The sequence below is a fragment of the Bos indicus genome, chromosome 25 (genome assembly GCF_029378745.1).
Source record: "Bos indicus isolate NIAB-ARS_2022 breed Sahiwal x Tharparkar chromosome 25, NIAB-ARS_B.indTharparkar_mat_pri_1.0, whole genome shotgun sequence".
NCBI classification, from domain to species: Eukaryota; Metazoa; Chordata; class Mammalia; order Artiodactyla; family Bovidae; genus Bos; species Bos indicus.
The window spans coordinates 10,770,195-10,788,789 of record NC_091784.1 but is presented as its reverse complement, the minus strand read 5'-3'; the positions used below and the strand labels follow the sequence as shown (position 1 = coordinate 10,788,789).

Sequence of the window (18,595 nt, the reverse complement as noted above, 5' to 3'; positions counted from 1 at the left end):
CTGACCCACCGGGGAAGCCCCAGTGTATCAGTACCAATTGCTTAATATACACGTGTTGCTGGACACAGACACCGGGCATCATAATGGAGTGACATTTCACAATATTCATGGAATTAATTTTACTCCTTTAAGTATCATAAGCTTCTTCATGTCTCCCTTTTTTAGAAAGTGGTGTTTAGTCATATCACACTTCCTCCCCTCCTGTAACATAAAGCCGACTAAATAGGGCAGGACTGTGGAGATGGCTCAGTGGTCCAGAGACCTGGAGAATAGGGAGTCCCTTAGCTCACCACCTTCTTCTTTGGGACCCATGAAGCCTTCCTCCAAAGGCCTGAGGTCCACCGTCCCAAGTCCTTTATCCCTTTATCCCAGAGTGGGGTAGCAAGGCCCTGTCTCCTGCCCAGAGCGCCCGTGGCACGGCCTTCCTGCGGCTCCCTCAAGCTCCCTCTGCTCCACCCCTCCGCTCTCTACCGCCTCCCAGCAAACCCCCTCTAGGACTCCTGCCCATTTCCCCTCTGCATGAAGCAAGAGGTGACAGGGGAAAGTGAAAGGTCAGAAGTGAAGGCCCAGCTTTGGCAGCACCCAAGGGCCTGGCCCACTTTGAGCTTAGTGGCTGCTTTCCTAAAGTCTGGGTTAATGGCTGACTTTGGGCACGTGTCAGCCTTTAATTCCCTAGAGTGTCAGGCATTGTGCAAGATGTAAAATAGATGTAATTGAGACAAACAAACAACGCAGGAAGCTCCCTATGGTGGGAAGGAGAAGAACCAAATATCTGAATATTCATGGTTCTGAACCTCTACAGGAGGCAGTCCCTAGGTATTTCACAACCGGGAAAGCCCTGTGGTTTGGGCCCCATTTTACAGATGGAAAAGTTGAGGCCCAGAATGTTAAGCAACCCCCCTGAGGTTGCAGTAAGTAAGTAGCAAAAGCAGAAATGGAGTCGGGGTTTCAGAGCCCAAGCCTTTCTCTATCGCCAAGTGACACATAAGCCTTGTTTATACAAGAAGCCAAACTTTTGGAGAGTTATGTTGTGGAAGGGAACGTCACGGGCGTAACAAAGATGGCAGCTGAGCACTGACTCTACTCTGCTCCACTTCATGGTCCCAAGAGCAGGAGCCTGAGACTCTCTTTCCAGGGTGGAGGGGATGGTGGGTGTGGCCATCAGAGGTGTGAGGCGCCCATGAGTGCCTCGCAGAGCACCAAGAGGAGGCCTGGGCGCTGCTGGGGCTTTTCTGTTGGTGATTATCCCAACTTACCCTCTTCCTTGAAAAGCCTCAGGGAGGCCTCAGACATGCTGCGAGCAAGAATATGGTGAGGGCCCAGCTGTTCAGACACCCAGGGACGCATCAGGGAGCCACACAGCACATGCTGTCTTTTTCTTGTTGACATTTTAAACACTTGGGTTTATTGTAAACGTCCTGAATCACTTCACTCTTTGGTGAGAAACGTCCATGAAAAGAATCATTTAGCACCGAGTGACTGAGTCTTAACTGAGGGGCAGGTATTGGGGAGATGATCAGAACAGCACAACCTTCAATCTCCCACAACTATCTTTTCTCATGATTGTGCCTGCTGGACAGAGACGGGGAGACCGTGGGCTGGCACGGCAGGTGCAAGAAGAGCCACACTAGGGAACATTCTGATGGCACAGTGAAGAAGGAGGTGGCATCGTACTGTGCCAGGCAGGGCAGGGCACTGGGAGGTGATGGCTGGGCAGCTGTGGGCACCTCCCCCAACCTCTCTGCCTCTCGTTTCCTTATTGGCGAAAGCAGGATAATAGCAGCAGTGACTCACATCAGGTTGACATGGAGATTAAGAGATTTCATATGTACAACTAAGTCCACAATCAAAAACTATGCCTATCAATTTATCTACAAACAGAAACAGACTCACAGACTTAGCGAACAAACTTACGGTTGCCAGCGGGGAAGGATGGGGGGAAGGGACAGTCAGGGAGCTTGGGATGGACATGTAAACACAGCTACACTTGAAATGGATAACCAACACAGTCCTACTGTACAGCACAGGGAACTCTGCGCGACGTTATGCGCAGCCTGGATGGGAGGGGAGTTTGGAGGAGAGTGGATACATGTATATGTCTGGCTGAGTCCTTTTGCTGTCCACCGGAAACTATCATAGCATTTTTAACTGGCGATAATCCAATATAAAATTAAAAGTTTTTAAAAAAACTATGCGTATCAAAGTGAATCTTTCTAACCCATCTTATGACTCAGCCCAACTTAGGGGGAGTGAATGTCATCTGAAATTTCACTGCTGAGGATCAAAAGGCACCGTTTTCAATGCCCTTCCCCACCCATCTCTGCCATTTGAACAGAAAGCCCCAAATTAGATGAGTTCTCTCTCAGTTTGGCAGGACAAGCTTGGCCGCGAGTCCTTCTGGCCCCTCACTTACCGTCATGCTCCTGTACTCATCTTCAAACATGTCCAAAAAGATTTCTTCTCCCTAAAAAGAAAGGAAGGAAAAAGAAGATTATGTATATTTTTTTTTCCATAAACAACAAAGGATTATAAACTCCAGTTCGCGGCTTTTGGGTCATCTGTTTCTTATTAGCGAGTTCTCATAAACCACCAGGAAGTGAAATACACACATGAACATGCACGCGCGCGCGTGCACACACACACGCGCACACACACACACTTGAACGAAAGCCCAAATATCAAATTGCACCTCAACGGTTTTCTCCTTTTCTCCAAGCATGTGTCATTATGGATTTCTAGTGTCGAGGCAGTCAGTTAACCACAACAACAAAAATCACTTCATGTACAATTAAAATATAAAAATGGTTAACATTTCAGGTATTTAACATGATCTGTTTGCTTGGTTGGAGAAAATAAGAGTGTGGGTTAAGCTGTCATGTTAAAGCTGACAGAGGCTCCGCACGTCTGGAAGGAAGAGAATGATTAGATATGCTTAAAGCTAACATTATGTGGCTTGTTCCATTTGTTTCTGAGGCGTGCCTTTGGGGGCTTTAGAGTGCCTGCGGCCCTGAGGGCCCTCCCAGAACAGGGTGGTGGGGAGGAACGGCCCTGAGACTCATAGACCAGGGGCCAATCTCAGTTGTTCCTCTCTGAGCCTCTCTGTTTCACTGCAAGATGGGGTGTCTGGCCCCGTCCGTGCAGGTCAATGTGAAGATGATATGAGTTAATGAACATGGTCATTATGATCACCCTGGACAGGTCTGCAGCCCGGCAGGATAGGGGCTGTTAGCACTGGTCTGGCCTGTGTCTTAAGTCTCCCTCTCTCCCCCAGTACTGTCTCTCTCTCTCTCACACACACACAGTTGGGGTGGGAAAAGCAATAGGTCCTTTATATGTTTTTCCAGTTATCAAAACTATTGGCAAACTTGAAAGTTCTTGTTTGGTGTGAAAGTGAAAATGTTAGTAGCTCAGTCGTGTCCAACTCTTTCTGACCCCATGGACTGTACCGCTAGGCTCTTCTGTCCATGGAATTCTCCAGGCAACAATATTAGAGTGGGTAGCCATTCCCTTCTCCAGGGGATGTTCTCGACATAGGGAGCGAACTCAAGTCTCCTATGCGGCAGGTGATCTGAGCCACCAGGGAAGCCCCTTTGGTATGAGACCCACAAAATAACCACAGAAATTATCCTTGAAAATATTGATAAGCTCCTGATATACTAAGGATACAAACCTTAGAGAATAAAAGAGAGAGAAACCTGGGTTGGGAGAAGGGAAGGGAAGTGAAGTGAAGTCGCTCAGTCGTGTCCGACTCTTTGCAGCCCCATGGACTGTAACCTACCAGGCTCCTCCCTCCATGGGATTTTCCAGGCAACAATACTGGAGTAGGTTGCCATTTCCTTCTCCAGGAGATCTTCCCGACCCAGGGATTGAACCCAGGTCTCCTGCATTGTAGGCAGACGCTTTACCATCTGAGCCACCAGGGAAGTTCTGGGAGAAGGGAGGTGTGATTCAAATACAGACCTCCTTTTGTCACAAAAAAAGAAAAATCCTCTGGGAAGATGCCTACCTATGTATCTTCCTGCTTTTTGCAATCCAGAAGCTTTTGTGGGGAGGGTGGGGAGGACTGACTAAGCTCAGTTACACTGGAAGGAGTGTCAAAGATGACTGTGCTGAGGACTCATATCCTCACTTCAAGCCCAAGTGGGGTTGGGGCCAGTCGGGGACTGGGGTTCCACCCCGGAACATGGGGCCCACTGTGGTACTACCCTCTTCTGAGCACATCCAGAGTGCTGCAGCTTTGGGGGGTCATCTGAGCCCCACAAGGGGCATTTCCAGATTATGTGACCTGGTTTTATCTCAACAAACACTGACAGTAATGGACAGTGGCTGAAAAAGTTTCTTGCAAGGAAAAAGACTCGCGGGTATCTATGTATACAGGTAACAGCCGTTTAAAGAGAGTACAGTGAATGAGAGCACAAGTGAACCAGAAAACGGCAGTGCTGACGCCTTTCCTCCTCCTCGGAGGATCTCTTCATCAGTCAGATTACGAGGGAAAACCGCCACTCACTGGATCCAGAGAGAGCTGATGTGGAGGCCAAAATATCAGAAAACTACCAGGGCTGTCTGACATATGGATGAACCAGTACTGACAATGATGAGCCCTGCCTAAGTCCACCTTACCCTTAAGAAAAGAGGGAAACAAAGTCACCACAAGGCTGTATCTTAAAGTGAATCCCCTGGAAACTGAACCTACACATTTTCCAGATACTGAAGGTCATGGGGGCGCTTTATCAATTCTCACTAAATTCATGAGAAACATTTAGAGCCTGTGTGAGGTTTCTCAGCACAGAGGCACACTTCATTTTATTGAGCTTTGCTTTACTGAAGCTGAAACTCCAATATTTTGGCCACCTGATGCAAAGAATTGACTCACTGGAAAAGATCCTGATGCTGGGAAAGTTTGAAGGCAGGAGGAGAAGGGGACAACAGAGAATGAGATGGTTGGATGGCATCACCGACTCGATGGACATGAATTTGAGCAAGCTCCGAGAGTTGGTGATGGACAGGGAAGCCTGGCGTGCTGCAGTCCATGGGGTCGCAAAGAGTTGGACATGACTGAGCGACTGAACTGAACTGAAGTTACTGTTTCAAAGATACTGCATTTTTTCTAAACAAACTGAAGGTCTGTGGCAAATGCTGGCCATCCAATGACTGCATGTTTTAGCAATAAAGTTTTCTCTTTTAAGGCAGCACTAGGCCTTTGCTGCAGCTTGAGCTTTCCTTAGCTGAGGCGTGCAGGCTGAGCTGTCCCCTGCTACGTAGACTCGATCTTAGTTCCCAGCCAGGAATCAAATACTCGTCCTCTGCATTGGAAAGTGGATTCTTAAACACTGGACCATTGAGGAAATCCTAACAATAAAATTATTTTTAATTAAGGTATGTACAATCCCAAAGGCAATCAACCCTGAATATTCAGTGGAAGGACTGATGCTGAAGCTCCAATACTTTGGCCACCTCATGTGAAGAGCCGACTCATTAGAAAAGACCCTGACGCTGGGAAACATTGAGGGCAGGAGGAGAAGGGGATGACAGAGGATAAGATGATTCAATAGCATTACCAACTCAATGGACAGGAATCTGAACACACTCCAGCAGACAGTGAAGGACAGGGAAGCCTGGTGTGCTGCAGTTCATGGGATCACAGTCAGACATGGCTTAGTGACCGAACAACAGAAACACATTTTTTAGACACCATGCTATCGCTCACTTACGGTACAGTGTAAGCATAACTTTGATTAGCAGTGGGAAACCAAAACATTTGCTTGACTCTATTGTGGTATTTGCTGTTTTGTGGTGGTTTGGAATCAAATTCAAAGTATCTCTGAGGTTTGCCTGTACATATATATAAACAATACACATGCATACAGTTTATAAATTCATATGTAATTCAGTAATTTTATACCTATGCATGCGTGCATGCTAAGTCACTTCAGTTGTGTCCAACTCTTTGTGACCCCATGGACCCCATGGCCTGCCAGGCTCTCTTGTCCATGGGATTCTCCAGGCAAGAATACTGGTGTGAGTTGCCGTGGTAAGCACATATAATTCACGAACACAAAAGTTCCTACGTATAATTTAGTCGTATGAGTATCTGTATATAATTAATGGTTTATATGTAAATTCATCAATAAAAAAACTCATATATAATTGATAAATAAACAATCCCACACTAGGGGTGAGTCCTCAAAAGTTGTGCTGATAAGACAGCGTGAGCAGAATAGCACAGAGACCACTGTGGCGGAGCAGACAGAATGGTACATTTTTACTCAGGACCCAGAGGGTGTAAGAAAGGACTGAAGACACGACAGTCCTGTTTCTACGACACACACTGCTGTCCCCCGAGCTCCGGCAATTTACCTTATAGAAATGCCGCACCAGGTGGACGCTTTCTTCTCGGGCTCCCTGTTAAAAGAGAGGGAAGGCATGAGGGGGCAGGTCTCACGGAGGTGAGTGAGTTGGGGCAGGCCACGGATTCTGAAAGCTGAGTCTATAGAAGACAGATGCTGGGCTAATAATCTTAATCCATAAAGTGGTTCTTCATGGGGGTGGTGGAGAAGGAGCTCAAAATAAAACTGGGTGAAGGACAAATGATTCAACCTGATGACTTGGAGAGCTGTTGACGTGCAGTTCTGTGAGGGAAATGGGTTCTATTAATAAAATACGGCTGTGATGACTCCGCTCTTTTAAACAGAAAAATTCACTTGTGAACGTGTGTGTGAGGGTATATGTGTAGCTGGAAAGACACACACCAAGCATCAACTATTGTTACTTTTTACCCCTCTGTACTTTTCTAAACTTTCTAAAACAAACATGAAAAATAAGAGGGAAAACAACAAACGCTATTTAAAACATGAGTGTACGCAGTAGCACGATAAACCATAAATGAATAAACATGTGTCTGTACATGAATACAACTTCCAAAATATAAAAAGAAAAAAATCCTGGAGACAAATACAGAGCCAAACACTTACAAGAGAAACTGCTAAAATTCGCTAATTAAGTGGGCTGCTTGGGGCCATCTCAGTGGAAGGGCAGGTCCGTGGGTACAAGTGGGCAGGGGGTCGGCAGGGCGTCTGTGGCCCGTCTTCCTCCTGCTGGTGCCTCGCACACCCGGGCCCAGCTACGACCTGGACGCAGGGGCTTCCCTGCGACCTCCCACACCGTGGGCCTGGCGCGGCAGGAACGGGCCTCACCTCCAGGCAGGCCAGGTGCACGTCCTTTATGATGCAGCCTGTGCTGGTCACGACTTGCTGCTTGAGGAGCAGACAGCTCAGCTCCAGTGTCGCCAAGCGGATCTTGCCGTCTGCAGGGCACACTCGGGTTAGCCATGCCCACACCCTTATGTGCAGTCAGTCTCCTTCCTTCCGGACTTGGAGACCAGCAGGTCAGCCGACAGGCCCCCCACATCCCGTGGGGACACAGAGGGAACTGCCACATGCTAATCCCCTTCCCAATCAACTACAGTTGAAAGTTCCCATCAAAACTGCCTGTGCCAAACGCTCCCCAAGCCCTCTTATGGGGGAGAAGGAGGCAGGAAAAATGGGTAACTGATTACTAGAGACCTAGAAAGTGGCTGTCTGTGGTCGCTTTGCTTGTCCAGTGGTCCTTCCCCTCCTTCAGGGACCAGAACCCCTCTTTCCTTTGGAGAGTCAACAGCCCCACTCGTGGTCATGGGATGTGGGTGGGGCTATCCTGCTCTCCCTGCCTCGGGGTGGGGGGCACAGCCCCCAGGCTGGGTGGGGCCATCCAGGCCCCTGGTCACAGTGCCCGCACAGAGGACCAGCAAGGGAGCCAGTCACAGCCAGTGAGGCTCGATTCCACAACTCGCTGGAACCCCTGCGCTCCAGACCCGCTCCCCGTGCTGAGCTGCAGACAGGGACAGTGATGGGCCCCACAGTGGCCACCATGCCCACATTTTCACACTCCTGTGTTCTACAACCTAAGCCCCGAGTCCTGCCTTCCACCACTCAGCGTCTCTCTTACAGCAAGTCTAGAGCCTGACAGAGAAAGGGGAGGCGGGAGAGGCAGGCAGTTAACTGGCCAACACAGAAGGTTGCAGAGCCCGCAGATGAGCTTGCCAACACTGTGTGGGTCCCGGGTCCACTGTGCCTACGGCCAGAGCCCAGCAGACTCGAAGTCACACAGGCCAGCAGACTTGTCTGTATTGTCTCAGTGAGTCTGAGCTGGGCTCCTGTCAACTGCAGCCGAGTCTTGACTAACACAGCCTGCTGTCCTGCTATGAGCTGGGAGCCGGGCTCCTCAAGGAGCCTCTCTAAAGCCCCACTGCAGTGGGTGCTCTGCAGCCTGAGGTTTGGAGACGGGAAGGGGCAGGTTCCCAGCCTCACTCATGTGGGCCATGGCGGACTCAGGTGTTCTGGATGCCAAAACCCACACCTGGCATCATCCCTGGAAGCACCCGTGACCGCCTGACTGAAGGGCATCCCGCTCTCAGCAAACTCCCCCTAGGTCTTTAATGGGGAAGGGCCTTCACATAGGAGGGGCCAGGAAAGGGGGGCTCTCCGGGAACAGTGGGGACCAGGATGGGCCACTGGGGAAACACTCAAGGCAGACACATGGCTGCACACCTCCCTGCCCGGCTTTATGCCTCCTGTGTCAGGGGTTGTGGGGGAGAGGAGGAAGATAGGTGAGAATAGAAATCCATTTGCCCAAAACTGAGCAGGTAACATACAAGAAAAACTAGGCCTTCCGAAGCACAATACAAACCCAGCCCAGGCAGAGGCTGATCGGTCTTGGCTGGGCCACTCTGCCCGCCCTGGCCCAGCAGCACCCACCTGCCTGGCCTCCGCTGAGTGCTGGTGTTCTCTGGAGCACAGCCTGGCTCCCAACCACCCTGTGGGCCAGGTCAGAAACACCCCTCCTGCTGCCTCTGGGGAAGCAGACCGTGATGCTCCACTAGGACCCTTCTTCCTTTGTGAGCTCCTGGCGAGTTGCTGCTATTCCTCCCAAGGGTCTGTCTCTCCAGCGAAGCTTCCAGATTGTCCCTCTGAGCTGCCCCAGTGTATTCTCTTCAGAAATCCAGGCAGCGCTACACACTGTCCTCAGGAGGGCTGATGACCCTCCCGTCCCTGGAGGGTCCTCCCTAGCACCCAGGCCACATTCTGCCTCCCCGTCACCACGCCACATCTGGCTCCCGCCACTCCTGCCAACTGGCCCTGGGCCACCATTCTCAGGACCATGCTCTGCCTCCTCCACCTGGACCTTCAGTAGAAACCGGCCCCACTGAGCGTCCCTTGGTCCCAAGTGACCACATCTTTCTTGTCATTCAAAACACCCTCCTCCGGGACCTCTTCTCCCCACATGGGGCCTGGGCCAGGCTCCAGAGCCGGCTCCCCTGTATGTCACCTCCAGAGATGGACAGTGGCCCTGGCCTCAGTCCCAGATACGCCTCTCTCTTCTGTGACTTTAAAAAGATCTATGAGCCCCACAGAGTTACTTCTGGCCTTGACCCTGCTCTGAGGCTTAGATCCCATCTCCACATGGACCCCAGACTGTCGGGACTTCACAGAGGATAGGGTCTTCATGTCCCCTACTTCCTCATCCTGTACCCTCATCACTTGCACACAGAGGCTGGAATACAGGAGCTGCTAAATAAACAGCTGTTGGGTTTACCGATACCCTGACATCACCCTTTAGGCTGTGGACCTGGCTCTCCAAGCCCTTGCGGTCACTCCCCAGCAGTCACGCTGTGCTCTGACCACCACTCCCCTTGACTTCTGAGGCCCTCACCTGCAACTACATTCCTGGCCCCCTACCTTCCTGAGCCCACTGCCTGGACTGCTCCTGCTAGCTCAGCTCAGTGGTTCTCTCCCCACCAGGCAGCATCTCCGTCGGGCCCTTTCCTGGGCTCTCACTCACACCCTGATGATCTTTTTTCCTGCCTTGCAGTCAGGGTCTCTCAACCGTGGCACCATCGACATTTAGGGCTGGACAATCCTTTGTTTTGGGGCTGCCCTGTGCACCGTAGGGTGTTGAGCAGCACCCTGGCCTCTGCCTACAGAATGCTAGTAGCACCTGTCTCCAAGCTGTGACAACCAAGAGCGTCTCTGGACACTGTCCCCTGGGGACAACGCTGCCCCCAGGTGAGGACTGCTGCGCTACTTCATTCCACCTGCTCTTCCCAGCCCTTGCTGTGGCTGCAGGTCTGCACTGGCCAAGGCCTCAGAACTAGGCTGACACCGGGCACATATTATCAACAGCACCCAACCCCACCTTCCAGCCTTCCCTTTCGCTCACCCTTTCAGCCTAGTCCCTGTTCAAATGTTCATGCTTAAATGTGGCCTCGGCCACCCTGAGAGGAGGGCTGCAGACACTGGCACAACCGACCAAAGCAGAAGTGAGTATGGGAGGAGAAGACAGGGAGAGTCTGGCACAAACACCACGGGGGACGGGAAGAGGAGGAGGCCCCAGGATGAAGACAAGGCTGGACGGGAGGGTCCGGGGGGCCCAAGGTGTGTGTGCGGCAGGGGAGCGGCTGAGCTTCGCCTGGATTCCCGGCACGGCCGGGGCTCCTGGGGCTGGTGTGGGGCTTGGTCCCTGCAATTCCCCCACCCCCGGGAACCACCCGCATGCCCGGGCACCTGGCTGGGCCGCATTGTTCATGATTCTGATGAGTCTTTCAGCCAGGAGGTGGTTGTAAGTGGTTTTCTCGGCTGCAGTGGGCACTGGAAGCTGGATTCGCTCGAGTTTCTCAGGATCCATGCCTGGAACAGAGAGAAGGGGCCGGCTGTCAGCACAGCCACCTTACCTTGTCCCGGAAGGTCCCTTCGAACTTAGCTTCCTCAATCTTGGCTGTCCACCGTCCACCTTCCTGACTGCTGCCGCGACCAGGTACTGCCTGTGCTATGACTTACCTTAGAGTTTTCTGTAACTGGAACTTAAGCAAATGTATTATTAAAGCATACACTTTCTTTCTTTCTGTTTTAGCCCCGCCATGCAGCTTGTGGGACCTTAGTTTTCCAACCAGGGATTGAACCCGGGCCCCTGGCAGTGAAAGTGCAGAGTCCTAAGCACTGGACCACCAGGGAAGCCCCTAAAGCATACAGTTTCCATCACTACTTATAAATGGGAAACCGGGATGGCTGCAATGCTGACAGCAACAAGGCTTTCGTGTTTCAGCCAAACAATGTGGACTGGCTGCTCACTGTAGACTAAGGCCCACTCTGTTAAAAAGGCTGACGGGCAGGTACGTGATAGCTGTTGAGGTCACACTAGCCTGACCGGTGACGTGCTTCTGGGCACAATTGGGAGGGAGGGTGTTGGGAAGTGGGTAGGAGAGGAGCAACTTGGGCTTCACTGTCTTTTCGGGGCTGGTCTGCAAACCCCCGAGGCCACTGCTGTGTGAGACACGTCCCACAGTGGGGGTGGGGGAACAGACCAGACACAAAGGAACCTGCAGTCCTGCCCAACGATCGCACCTCCAGTTCTTAACACCAAACTGGTGAGCTGGGCCCCCAAGGGGCGAGCACACAGGCGGCAGAAAGGTGCCCATAGAAAGGCGCAGATAGGACAAAACCGACAGAGTGGATCTGTGTTTAAGGCACAGAGGGATCACTTTTCTTCCAGTGAAATCTATTAATAACTGCGTTTCAAAGATGAAAGACAAGACGGGAAGAGGAGGTGGGAAGCAGATGACACGCTCAATCTAACTGAACTTAGCGCCACTTTTCCTAAAGCAGGACCTGGGGGCTGGGGTGACAGGACGACTCGCTGGGGCCACATCGGCAGGCCGAGTGAGGGACAAGAGGTGATGCAAAGCCTCTTGTCTAGCGTGGCTCTGCAAGAAAACTACACCCGCAGAAAAGCTCCCAGAAACAAACCTTTCACTTGCTCCATGCTCAGGGAGCTGGGAAGGACTGTTTGTGCCTGAAGCACGTCTTTTCCTGTTATTCTACAAAAGGGGGGAAGGTGGCACTTCTGGGAACTCTTGAAATACGGCCCCTTGAGTCCCACATGACGCTTCATTTAGAACCTTGACAAAATAGCGGAGGATAGCAGTGAAGAGCTGATCGTCTGGATTCTAAGTGACTCCCACGCTCACACGTTGACGTAATAAACCATAACAATATATCTTGCTTTATTGAATTCCTTCCAGATCAGAACCGGAGGCTAAGTCATGCCAAGGAGATAACACGAGTAGGGGAGGCCCGAGGGCTGGAGGTGGGCAGCTCCCTCTCTTATGACCGCACCGACGTGGCTTCATCAAAAAAATTTGATTGCGATGAAAATTGAATTTGTTGGTTCGGTATCCCATCTTAATGCTAAATGTCTTAACTCTGAAACGTTCTGGTTTATTAAACGGCAGGAGGGACATCGACTAAATCTTTCTGTCGTTTGTTGTTTTTTTATTTTCCTCCAGAGATGTCAACACCATGTGAATCTCTCTCTACTCTTTCCTTCCTGGCCCTCTGGAAACTGTCAGTCAGTGGTTCTGCGGAAAAAAAAAATGGCTCCTTGGCCTGTCCGGGGCATCACCCAGCTCCGTGACCCCACCATCTGCCATCCCACTTCAAAGATGGCAGACGGAACCGGCTGCTGGTTCCCCGGGGAACGTGGGGGCAGCCGGCAGGGCCAGTGACACCCGGACTCGGACCAGCTCTTGCATTTCCAGGATGCATTCCATTTTTATCTTTCCCATTATTGCCCCGACTCCCTTAGGATTTGTCAAAAATGAGAAAATCTGTGGCAAAATCTTCTCTCAACAGGAAGAGAAACCTGCCAAGGTTATCCTGACCTTCCTCAGCCCCACTCTCTGGGAGGCGGGGAACCCCGGGGACTGAAACACATCCTGGCTTCAGAGGACCAGATTCCAATGCACCCTCTTCCTTTAGGGAGGAAATTAAGGCCCAGGGATAAGTCGTGTCCCCAGGGTCAGAGAGCACGTTAGAGGAAGAGTCAGAACCAGGATAATTCCCCAGGTGGACAGGATCCAGATGGGGTAGGGGCAGCACCCCCCACCTGCAGAGCCGCCGGCAGCACCAGCGTGCGAGGGGCCTGCTATGGGCTGATGACAGCCACCGCCCGCCTGCAAGGCAGTGCTCCTCCCTGCCCGGCTCCCTCTCCCCCTGGGCTCCTGCCACACCGGGTTCCTCTGTTTTGATGGTTAAGCTCCTTGACCCACAGTCTCCTTGTTCAATGGAAATGATCACAGAAACTGCGCACCCCAGGCTTACTGTCAGGACCCATGCTCAATGGTGACTTGGCATCACCACATGCTGATAGGAATTTTTACTTTGAATGTGGCTTAATGGAGTTCTGTATCAGCTGTACTGTAAGAGGAAAGAAAAGATCGGAAAACAACCTAACCAAGCTAACGTCGAGCTATTTCAGAAGGCCCAAAGAAGGCATGCTGCGCTGTCTGGGGGCAGCGCAGGGGACGAGCAGCTTGGACTGGATTCTGAAGGGTGAGCAGCTCAGGGACGACCAGGTCGTGCCAGGCCCAGGGGCAGGGCAGGGAGTGCGGCAGAGCTCAGGGAGAGCAGGGCCAGGGGCTGTGGGCGGAAGTGATGTGGCCGACTCTGGCAGGAGGGACCGGCAAGGCTTGGCTGCCAGGACCCCTCGGGCGGCAGCTAGCTGGTGACAGGAAGTGTTTGTGCTCCAGCCAACTCTGGAGTGGTCTCTGTCTCCCCACTCAAGGTGATCTTCCTGCTTCCGGCCCTTTCCCCCAAACAGACTCCATGTGGCAAGTCATTCTGTGTGGTAGATTTTACCATCAGTCAAGATGAAGCAGAGAGCAGGCTCACATCACACAACACGTGACAAAGCTTTGTACACAGCCCCTCTGGGCATCTCTGATCTTCCCCCAAAGTTCCTGCTGGGCCAGGCGCCTTATTCCCTCCCCACCTCTCTCTTTCTCCCACCTCGGTCTCTAAGACATTCTTCTGGGTCCTAATAAAACAGTGGCTGACAGCTGTGAATGAACAAGGTCAACTTGATCATATGACAAAGATATGCAAGGGAACAAGCGTGTGTACAGATGAATGGATAGACAGGCACACACACACACACACACACACACACACACACACACACACACACACACACACACACAGGTTTACACACACACACAGGTTTCCAGTCACTGAGAAGCAGGTTTTGTTGCAAACCGGCTCTAGTTCCTTTGCTAGTCATTTCCCTCTGACCGAAATAAACACTGTAGATAACATATGGTCCTATTTGATTCAGCCCTTAAGTGCCGAGTGACAGACAAATTCCAGAGAAACCCAGATGCACTTCACGTGGCCTGGGGAGCCGCGCTCGCACGTCCAGATTCCAGCAGACCACGCGCTTCCTCGCTCCCTCCCTGCCGGGTCAGAGCGAACCTGCTCGCCAGTGAGTCAGAACAGTCTCCCCTGCCATCGCTCCCACCCAACAAGCACGGGGCTAGGGGCAGGCGGGGCCCAACTCCCAGCTAACTCACTCAAAGAAGCCCAAAGAGAAGGGAAGGGCGAGGTTCCGTGATGTCAGTGACCAGCTCCTAAGTTTTCCCCTGAGTTCTGGCTTCTGGATTCTTTCTCCTCACTGGAAGCCCCCATTCAGGACAGGGGTGGAACAGACCCAGGCCGAAGTAACATAAAAAGAAGTGGACAGACAAATCTGCACAATAATGCCAGGTAAAAGTCACAGTCAAAAAGCTCTTTTCTCTCTCTCTTTGGCTAGAGTCATGCAAGCATTGCCAGCTTTGGAAAACTATAGACCAACTATTTCGAAAGCTAACCAGATGTTGGGCTGATTTCCAATGTACTTCCAGTTCTGATTATGTGTCAGTCGAGATCCAGAATGATATTTTGCCAGTTTTCTGCAGGGTGAAAGCCTTCTATTATCTTTCAGCCTTTCTCATACCTCTCATCCTTGTTCCAAGCAACCTCTCAGCAAAACGAAAGCCCAAGATCCTTCTTCTAAACAATGATAAATGGTGGTGGGCAGAGTGGGGGAACCTTTAAAAAGACAAAGCTGCAAAACTCCCCTCCCCCTCCCCCCGACCCCTGGGGCCAGGGCCCTGCAGACTTGACAAAGGACAGAGGACTGAATCTGCTATTACAGACAGGAACCAGAGTTCATTACTGGCCCTACTGACTCACAACGAGCGCCTCCCTCCAACCGGTCAACCCTTTCCACTGCGCGATATTCATTTTGGTGCAGCATCTAATCTATTATGATTTACTGGAAGGCCTGAGCTAACATTTAGTTTTTATTAACATTGCTTTTATGTTAAAATTGTCCTATGATGAAAAATCTATCGGAAAGAGGCCATTTCATTAGGGGCCCTGCTGAGAGGGCATGGATCTGGAAAAGAGAGGCTGAAGGTTAAGTGCAGCTAACCTGCTGCCTAACCAAAACATCACCCACCCACACACCCAGCCCTCCCACTGCCACCAAACAGCCCCTGCCAAAGGCAGCCATGTGCCTCCAGGCCAGGCTGGAGCAGAAACCAGCTGCCACCAAACAGCCCCCGCCAAAGGCAGCCATGTGCCTCCAGGCCAGGCTGGAGCAGAAACCAGCTGCCACCAAACAGCCCCCGCCAAAGGCAGCCATGTGCCTCCAGGCCAGGCTGGAGCAGAAACCAGGTACAGTCCCCTGGCCCCACCGAGGCAGTTTCTCCTGGGGGTGCCCCAGGTACCTGGGCCTCTGGGTGCTGAACTAACACCCCAGATTCCTCTCCAAACCTGCTCAAGAGCCCACCCTTGCTGGTTCTGGATTTGCTACCACTGGTCACACAGCGGCAGGAGGCAGGGCCCTGGGCAGCACCCAGACTCCTCCTGTGGTGCCCCCTCCCACCCAAAACAAAGCTCCCCATCTTAGTGAATGGCCGCATAAAGCTGCCCTCATGTCCCTCTCACTCAGCCCCCACATCCAGACCATGAGCTTGTCCTGGCTCTAACTCCAAAATATATCGTTAAAACCTTCCAGTTGTCTCCATCTCCACAGCCAATGTGCCATAATTCAATCTACGTTATTCCCGCCTGGACTACCGCAACAGCTTCCTAACCAGCCTCCCAGCTTTCCCCGACACACCTCACCCCTCACCCTCCACTGACTCACTCTCCATCCAGCAGCCAGGGTACTCTCCCCAAAATTTCCATCTGTTTATGTCACTCTTCTACTTAAAAAATCCTCTAGGTGTTTCTCACTGCAATTGGAATAAATTCTAAATTCCTTCTCCCAGCCTTTAAGATTCTCCATGATCTGGTCCCTGCCCACCTAGCCAGCCTCACCTTGAACTGCTTTCTGTTACTCAAACCTGTAAGATCTTTTCCACCCCAGGGCCTTTGCACCTGCCATTCCCTTTGCCCAGAGCATTCTTGCCCTAGAGCTTTGCGGGGCTGGCTCTTTCCCATTCTCAGGCCTCAGCTCTGATGTCTGTTCCTCAGAGAAGCCTCCCCAGACCACCCAAGCAGGCGACCCCACACCCTTGGCTTTCTCCACACTCGCAAATCACAGCCGCCACGCTGCCTTCACCTCCACCACCCTTGCCTTGCTCCCTCCACAGCAGCCACACTCGCCTCCAAGAACATCTCTGTTTGCTACGCCACTGGGTTCTCAATATTAACCACAGCGCCTGGCATCTAAGAATGGCTTCAGAAATACTTGTCAGAAGGGTGAATGAGTAAATAAAAGGAAAGCATTAGCAGGAAATGGAAGGAGGAATTAAATTCCCTCGAATATAGAGTCCCACTCTTTTAGGAAGATGCCAAGAGAGGTAGGTGGGCTCCTCACCAGGATCATCTCTCCGTCCACATCAAGGAAGGAGGGTGGTGTGTAAGCCTCTGCTTTTCCATTTCACAGCACACGTTGGGGCTCCTAGAAGGAAGCCCGTCAGCAAAGCCAGCCCCCCTATAAGAAGTCTGTCCTTGTGCCCCCGGCCCCCCCTGGAACTGGGCACCCCTCACCCACTCCCCAACAGCAGTTTCCCTGCGGAGGCCCTGAGTGCGGGCCGCCAGCAAGAGAGCGGTGCGGGGGAGCTGCCACACGGTTCAGAGGTGGTCAGTCAGAAACTTCGGGCAGAGCACTGGCCGGGTGCCAGGCGCTGAGCTGAGTACTCAGTACTGTGTAGTGCAGGAGGCTGTCAAGAGAGACACGGCCTCTGCTTTCAGAGGCCCAGTCGTTCCAGAATGGGAGAGAAAACATACAGAGCAAAAGCAGTACAAAGAAGTGCTGTGGGAACTTCATGGAAATTAAGTTCTGCTCTTCTAAAGGTATTGTGAAGAAAAGAAGACCAGCCACCGACTGGGAGGAAATCTTTGCAACACACAGCTGATGAAGGACTTGTATCTAGGATAAAAAGAACTCTCAAAACTCAACAGTAAGAATGTGGCCAATTCCTTAAAACATGGGCAAAGGATATGAAAAGATACTTTACCAAAGAAGACGGTAGACTCAGCACTTAAAAAGCTGTTCGACATCATTAAGCTTGTGTGTTTGTGTGTTAAGTCACTTCGGTTGTGTCTGTGTCCCCACGGACTGTAGCCTGCTAGGCTCCTCTGTCCACGGGATTCTCTCTCCAAGCAAGAATACATGCCCTCCTCCAGGGGATCTTCCCAACCCAGGGATTGAACCTGCGTCTCTTAGGTCTCCTACACTGGCAGGTGGGTTCTTTATCACTAGCGCCACCTGCAAAGCCCCATTAGTTGTTAGGGAAATGGAAATTAAAATCACAAAAAGACACCACTACAGGTATCCATTAAAATGACTAAAAATAAAAAGGTGGCCATGCCAACCACTGGTGAGGGTATGAGGCCAATGGCACACTCGTGCACTGATGGTGGGAGGTAAGATCACACAGCTGCTTTGGAAGACAGCATGGCAGTCTCTGAAAAACAAACACACACACACCTGTCATATCATTCAGTCATTTCACTCCTCAGTATTTACCCAAGGAAAAAAATGCAAATACGTGTCCAGAGACTTATATAGCAATGTTCGTGGCAGATTTGTTTGTAATGGTCAAAAACTGGAAATGAACCAAATGTCCTTTAACAGACAGACAGGTAAACAAACTGGTACATTCACACAGGGGAATATGACTCAAAAGTAAGAAGAAAGGGACCACTGAGGCACACAACTGCAAGAACGAATCTCAAAACAATCACGCAAACTGAAAGAAGTCAGACCAAAAAAGAGGACACGCTGCACGATCTTATTTATATAAAATTCTAGAAAGTGCAGACTAAGCTATAATGACAGGGAGCAACTCAGAGCTGCCTAGGGAGAGGGGTGACAAAGGGCAGAGAGAACGTTTGGAGTGATGGGTATGTACACTGACTTGACTGCAATGATGGTTTCATGGGTGAACACGTGTGTCAAAGCTCATCAAACTGCACACTTTAAAAATGTGCAGTTCACTGTTTATCAATTATACCTCAATAAAACTTTCTTGTTTAAATGTTACAGCTTCCGGACAAGAGGGATTGGATGTACCCACCTCACTCAAGCAACTAGAAGAGCTGGCAAACTATATAAGACAGTGGTTACGACACACAGGACGAGACAGTGTGCAACACAGGAGGGGAACCGAGAGGGAAGAGACAAAGGCAGTGGGCCGGGGTTGCGCCAGGTCACCGGGTGGAAAGCTTCCAGG

At 51.3% G+C, this 18,595-nt stretch overlaps 1 protein-coding gene across 6 annotated transcripts in view; it reads right to left on the bottom strand.

Moving 5' to 3' along the window:
- CLEC16A (C-type lectin domain containing 16A) overlaps nt 1-18,595 on the bottom strand; it is a 234,658-nt gene that overhangs the window by 127,276 nt on the left and 88,787 nt on the right. For all 6 annotated transcript variants that reach the window (XM_070779669.1, XM_070779667.1, XM_019987685.2 and 3 more), the window contains exons 13-16: nt 10,599-10,721; nt 7,194-7,303; nt 6,358-6,402; nt 2,414-2,464 (exon numbers count right to left, since the gene is read on the bottom strand). In XM_070779669.1, coding sequence (XP_070635770.1) covers nt 2,414-2,464; nt 6,358-6,402; nt 7,194-7,303; nt 10,599-10,721 — 329 coding nt within the window. The remainder of the gene's footprint in view (nt 1-2,413; nt 2,465-6,357; nt 6,403-7,193; nt 7,304-10,598; nt 10,722-18,595) is intronic.